This window comes from Anthonomus grandis, chromosome 11, assembly GCF_022605725.1.
Source record: "Anthonomus grandis grandis chromosome 11, icAntGran1.3, whole genome shotgun sequence".
Classification (NCBI taxonomy): domain Eukaryota; kingdom Metazoa; phylum Arthropoda; class Insecta; order Coleoptera; family Curculionidae; genus Anthonomus; species Anthonomus grandis.
The window spans coordinates 10,270,602-10,277,632 of record NC_065556.1 but is presented as its reverse complement, the minus strand read 5'-3'; the positions used below and the strand labels follow the sequence as shown (position 1 = coordinate 10,277,632).

General features: G+C 30.1%; 1 protein-coding gene across 2 annotated transcripts; it reads right to left on the bottom strand.

Annotated features, from left to right (window-relative positions):
- Positions 1 to 68: 68 nt before the first annotated feature.
- On the bottom strand, positions 69 to 6,579 carry LOC126742581 (uncharacterized). Of its 2 annotated transcripts, none has more exons than XM_050449313.1 (4): positions 6,510 to 6,579; positions 6,128 to 6,268; positions 659 to 816; positions 69 to 602 (listed from the first exon to the last, which is right to left on the bottom strand). In XM_050449313.1, the coding sequence occupies exons 1-4, from the start codon at positions 6,565 to 6,567 to the stop codon at positions 531 to 533; spliced, it is 429 nt and encodes a 142-aa protein (XP_050305270.1). In that variant the 5' UTR covers positions 6,568 to 6,579; the 3' UTR covers positions 69 to 530. The 2 variants fall into 2 exon arrangements, with proteins under 2 accessions (XP_050305270.1, XP_050305271.1); XM_050449314.1 differs by having other exon boundaries at positions 6,357 to 6,560.
- Between the last annotated feature and the right edge of the window lie 452 nt (positions 6,580 to 7,031).

The window sequence follows — 7,031 nt, the reverse complement described above, 5'->3', positions numbered from 1 at the left end:
ATACAGGTGCATAAATATTTTCACTTTATATATTACAATAAGCTAAACATTTATAGAAAATAAGAGAATATTAAAAATGATTTTGTATAGATATATTTGTCATCTTATCAAATAATATTACACTGAACCATATTTTCCTCTAGTATACATCATAAAGCATGTTTTATAAAAGTTTCTAATCATAACATTATGGGTTTAGAAGATATGATATGGCTGTATGATAAATATATGCCTTGTATATATTAAAAAATCAACATTATACATATAACACGAAATTCGGTAGGTAAAACTTAAAAAATATTAAGATCCAAAGTTGGACGGAATACATTTTCATTACTTCTTAATATCTACAATACATCGTAATTGCTCATTTTTTCCACTATACAGTACAATATTCACAGAACATCTTTGGGTATAAAAAGCATAATGGAAGTATACATTTTATGCTTAACTTTACTATTAATATAATAAAAAGATTTCTAAAATTACAAATTGTCAACATTAGTGATTAAAGATTGTTTGGTTAGCCATCACAATGTTTGGATAAAGATATACAATCCTACCATCAACAAAGGTGAATAATTAAGAGCAGGTGCTTTTGACTAAAAATAACACACAAGTAGAATCTATTAGTTAAAATAATATTAAAAATACTTACAATTATGTAATAGTTGCACCTATCTCCTTTACAACATTCGGAACATTTCCAATCCTCATACCAAATATGGGTACAAGCAGCCATATTTGAACTTCTAAATTTTTCACATTTATCTTTGGTTGAACACCTTTTAGATATGTAGTACTGTTTTAAGGCCCCTAAAAAAAATAGTATTTTTTCAGTCTAGAGTTGCAATAGAAATAAAAATATTGTGTAAGTAAAATCTATATAGGTATATGTAACATGTTTATTTTATTGAGTATTATCATACTATATACAGTAATGGCCAACTAATTAGAAACGATTTTAAAAAAATACTTTATTCAATGTTTCAGTTCTTTAAAATAAATTAAAACCAACTTGTTGTAAAATTTTGATTGTTCATCACAACAGCAATATATAATTTATTTATAGACATTCCACTAAGAAATTTGTAAGGAATGCAGAATATAAACAAAATTTATAGATAACACAGTTGGCCATCTACTTGAAACGACGAAAATAAACGCGCGTATAGTTCATTTCAAAACTTTGTACTGGTAACAATTTGTGTTTTTTGTATCTACAAGCCTTGTCTTTGTGTCTTCCACAGTTTAAAATGGGTAGAAAAAAAAATTGTGATCTGCCAATGCATAAAATAATTTTCATGCTAAGGGAAAGAGGTTGGACTTATAGTAAAATAGCTGACCACCTAAAATGTTAAAAAAAAAATGGTTTTCTATGCACTCAAACACATAAAAGAACATAAAACGTACGAAAATATTCCACGCGAGTGAAGATCAAAAAAAAAAGCCAACGAACTGATGAAACTATTGTTCGAATGGCTAAAATGAATCCATTTTTAACCTCCAACCAGATTAAAGAAGAACTTTCTCCAGCTATCGCGATATCACCACGAACTATAAGACGACGACTTAATGAGGCCAATCTATTTGGACGAGTATCCCGCAAGAAACCACTGCTAAAGAAGAAAAATCGCCAGACTAGATTAAAATTCGCTAAGGACCATAAAAGAGTAGAAAAAAGTATTATGGTCTGATGAGACAAAAATAAATCGCATTGGTAGTGATGGTAGAATATTTGTGAGAAGACCAAGGGGTGCGGAAAATAATCCGAAGTATACAACCAGCACAGTCAAACATGGAGGTGGAAATATAAAATTATGGGGATGTTTTTCGTGGCGTGGTGTTAGTCCATTAGTGAAAATTGACGGTATTCTTGACCAATAAAAATATAAAGATATTATGGAGAAACACATGTTGCCGTTTGCTGATGAAACTTTGCCGGTGTCTTGGGTTTTGCAACAAGACAATGATCCCAAGCACACGGCTAAGTCTGTAAAAAAATGGTTTGACGATAACCATATTGATGTACTTGATTAGCCCTCATGTAGTCCGGATCTCAATCCCATTGAGAATCTTTGGAGAGACCTGAAAAAACTTTTAGAACATAAATATATTAAAAACCTTAAAGATCTGGCGGAAAAAGCAGAGCAGGCGTGGAAATCGATACCACTAGCGAGATGTCAACATCTGGTGGAGTCAATGCCCAGGAGATGTAGAGCTGTCATTGAAAATAAGGGATTTGCTACAAAATATTGATTTATTTAGGGTTTAGAGTTCTTATTTTGTTTTTTTTAAATTGATAATTCTTTGGTTTCTAATTAGTTGTCCAATTCAATATTTGTATAAAAAATTAACTTTTTTTTTAAAGTATATATGTGAAGACAAATCCACTAAATTTATGGTAATATTAAAGGTAAATGTTAGTTGCGACAATGGGCGAGAAATTTAAAAATAAACAATTTTATTTACAAAAGATTTATGATTTTTATTAATTTATTCACACTGTTTCTAATTAGTTGGCCACCACTGTATATACTATATTATATTACAAGTTGGTCTCATGTAAACTGCAAAACTATCTGTTTCTGATTTCAACAAAATCTGTGTTGAAACAAGAAAGAGGAAAAGTCAAGAATAGATTTGCGATACATGCAGCGAAATCAGCGTTAGCTGTTAGGATCCTTGATTTGTAAGAGGTTGATCCACGTTTTTAGCTCTCAAAAAAATCTGCATAGGTTGTTCAGAACTCTGTATCCTCCTTTGACTCCACTTGTACTAGTTCTGACTCTTGGTCTCGGGCGTTTCTATCACTATCCGATTCCTGGAATAACTTAGGGACTAAAATTCAAGATAAGTTAGTTAATAAACCAACTATTTATGGGAGATGTAGAATTAATAATTTTAAAAATTATTAACTGGACTGGCTTAATCGCAGAAATGCAACAATTAAATTAGAAAGAAATATAGAATTTAGAAGAAAACCTGTATGTTCCTTCTGAAGAATGACAGCCATAAAACACAAAAACACTAAAATATAAAACAAAATATTTATTTTCACAACGCTGGTGCTGTTGGCACAAAAATTACTAAATTGGGACATAGTTAACTCTTGCATTTATCACATTTTAACGGTTATTGAGTCCTGGCTTAGTGCTGATTACCGATTCTAAATTGAGATTTTATGAATGATCGTAATCCGACTATAAAAGGGAAGGCTAGAAGCTCTAGGACAGTGATGGCGTTGAGAAAATGTATTAAGACCCGTGAAATTAAAGTAATCAATTCCTCGGTTGAACACCTTTCTATGCATATATCCTATGGTGATGAAATGATAATTCTAGCTGCAGTTTACATTCGACCGGCGTATAGTAGACGCCACGAAGTATAGTAGAATCACGCTATGAAGGTTGTGCTCAGACTATGTTTGAGGTAGTCCATATTTATTTGGAATATAAAATGTTGGTTTGTGGTGACTTTAATTCACCAGATGTTACTTGGTTCAGTGCTGAGGACAAGTTATGTGTAGACAGTTCGCAATTAAAACCTCAGCTAATTATCTGTGCTTAGCCTGCAATTATACTAACTCATACGGGAACCTTTTAGATCTTGTTTTTACAAAAATTGTAGGTGTAGAAGTCTCAATTGAGTCCAAAGCACTTACAAATATTACACAGCACATAGATTATGAATTCTCATTTCCTATTAACAAAATCAGTAATCTCACATGATTATTTTTATTTAAATTTTAAAAACTGATTACTATGAATTTTGCTTAATTGAAGTTTTTTGACTTTATTCCTTAGGAACAGGAGTTTGATACAATTGTTAAAAAGTGTATTAACTATTTTTGCATTGTTCTCTACTCTGCTCTTGAAATGTTTGTAAGTGATAATTGCTGAGTGACTATTGCTAAAATGAATCATGACGTACCACAAAATTCAAATAGCTTTTGGAAACATGTATCAAACAAAACAAAGATCAAACTCCTATCCAAATAAAATGCAGCTAAATCGTAATTTGTTAAATAGTGGTCAGGATATAGTTAATTTGTTTTCCAGCCTTCTGGAAAACAAGTTTTTCGATGCCGATATAAAAAGTGGGAATAGGAATGACATTACCAACTACAAGGATGTCAGAATACAATCTGAACTTTCCAAACTTATTGACAGCCTTTTTTCGCCAAAAAGCTCTCATAGCCTAGTCAGAATATATTAGATCAGCAACACAGTTTTTCTGAGGGTAAATCTACTGTAATTAATTTGCTTACATATCAGCAGTAATTATTGGATGCCTTTGAGAATCATAGTCGGGTGGACAATATTTACACTGACTGCTCAAAGGCATTTGACAGATTGAACCTCTCATTCAGAACTTGTGTGCGATGGGTCTGGATGACAGTCCTTTAAAGTGGATTAATATATTTTTATTAAATAGTATTCAATTAGTGCGTATAAATAAAATACGTTCTGACCTAATTCACATAAAAAAATCCACTCAAGGCTAATTTTGAAATTAACCAAAATTTTCATATTAATTATAAGATAATAAAAGATATATTCAATATCGATTGTCTTAAAATTATGAGGACTCGTTTGCATTTTAGAAAATATGGAATGAAATTTATTATTGCCCTGGATTTTTAAAAATATACCATTTAATGTAAATATCAATAATAAATGTCACACATAGATGATTACAATTTCTTTTCTGCAATCACCAGAATGATGAGAGCATTTAATGAACTGAATATTGACCCCTTCATAGATGACTATGTTAATTGATTTAAATTAAAGCTTAGGACTGCTCTTGCTGAGCACTTTAAAAACTTTCAACATCCATTTGATTCTGAAAAAACAGAAATTCTATCTAGACAGCAAAATTATAAAGAGACACTTAACTGAAATGATTGAAGTTAAAAAATACCCAAATAACCTAAATAAAAAATAGGACATTGACAATTTCCATAATGCTTATTTCAACTTACTTAGCAACAGAAAAAACAAAGCAAAGAACACTACTTTGTAGATAGCATAAGATTCTACACTCTGTGTGTATTTCTTGTGTTTTGCTTTTTTCCTTTATTGATTTATAAGAATTGATAAGATTAGCTGCTTGAAAGAATTTTCTCAGCACTATTGTCCAAATTCATCCCCCAACATAGATGGTTAAAAAAATAAAAAAACTCTAGACTACAAAAATCCTATAAATCTTTGTACTTAGCCCTGCAGATGATCTCTTGAAATTTTTGACACAAAAATAAAACGAAACTATTACTATATGTAACAAACCACTTATTTCAATTTCTTGAAGAGACACATCTTTTTTGATAATAAAGTTTAATTTGACTCAGATGAATTATTCTGATTTACCCAAGGTGTTGGCTGCATACAGCATACCTGCATATATACAATTTTTAAATCCTTGGTCATATCTTTAATTAAAAATTGGAAGTTACTTGTGATTTTTTAAATTGCAGCATGCAACTTTATTAGAACTCTAAAATAAAAATATTTATTGCTACACTGAAGATACAGTGTAGTGCTCTATTAAAATTTCACAGAGAGAGAAGAGAAAAAAGACATTAGCTGCAACATGGTAAGATGATGTAAAAATAAGAATAACATAGAGATGCATGTAAATATAAGGAAATTTAGATACCTATAATATGTGGAAATAATATCAGTTTTATTAACAAGTATGACAAAGTACCACCATCTCACAAAATTAGAAAGAAACCTTATTAGGTCAATGAATGATTTGAGTCTTATGAAGCTCTTTAGAAATAGAAAACATTTAAAACTAAAATAATACATATACACAAAATCCTGAAAACAGAAATCTAGTATAGTTCCGTCCACAAATAACCTATTTTGCTATTTCGTTTTTAATATGTTTTTAGTCCGTTAACAGATCCCATCAGTGAAATCTTTTACAAATAAACTGCAAAATAGAATATTGTGGGAGCAACATAATCTAACTGAAAAATCAGATACAGAAATTATTAGAAGTTACTGACTTCAATTTTAATTAGTCATCATATGAAATATTCAATAATTCCAAACCAAACTTAAAGTAAATGAAAAGTAAAGCAAATGTGAACCAAATTTTTGGAAAACATTTTTACCTTGTTGCCAATAGGGTGTGGAACCCCATCTGATTTCAGTTAAACAGACATCCTCTCCATAATTGCAGATCTCAATAGTTTTTCCACACTTTTCTTCATTTTCTTCCTGGTTATCACATACATAGCATTCCAAAGCAATACCTGTTAAAAAATATGAATAATAATTTGGGAATTAATAATTATCTATATTGGAAGAACCAAATTGTAAAAATTCTGTGTTCTCACTTACTGTAAGACCAAAGGGACATTAAAAATAATATTGCGTACGAGTAATTCATATTCAAAATTTTAGGGATTAATAGTAAGTTTATCTTTCACGTTATTAATAATTTTCTTACAAAAATACAAGATGAAAAAAATTTAAATAAACAAACTGGCAAACCGTCATATAGGAGGAGCAGGACAGTCTTTATGTGTGTGAACTGTAATCCGAGTCCCATCGATATCCAACAAAATCGGGAACGCAGCATATGTCGTTTGCCAGCGATTTATTTATAGTCCGCGCCCACTGTCACTGAAATTCTCAGGAGATTTTAATATTTGTTTTTTCCAGATATTTACAATGACTAACTTAATCAGTATGTTGATTACAAATCTCGGCAAACAAGGTTTTTCTGTAAAAAATAATTAAAAAGTCAAATGGTAAAGAAATAAAACTCAAAACTCAAACTCAAAAATGCTTTATTGTCAATATAAACATAGAAGTTGTAAACAAAGCCAATAAACTGTACATTAAAGGAATAAAAACGAGAAACTAATTTAAAATAAAATAAAAATATATAAAACTTTGAAAAATACTTAAATGCTAATCATTAAAAAATTATTAGAAAAAAGGCGCTGAAGTTCCGAAGGATGTAGATAAAACTTTTTTTTAATATAAATAATAAATGTCTTAACTGGTTTC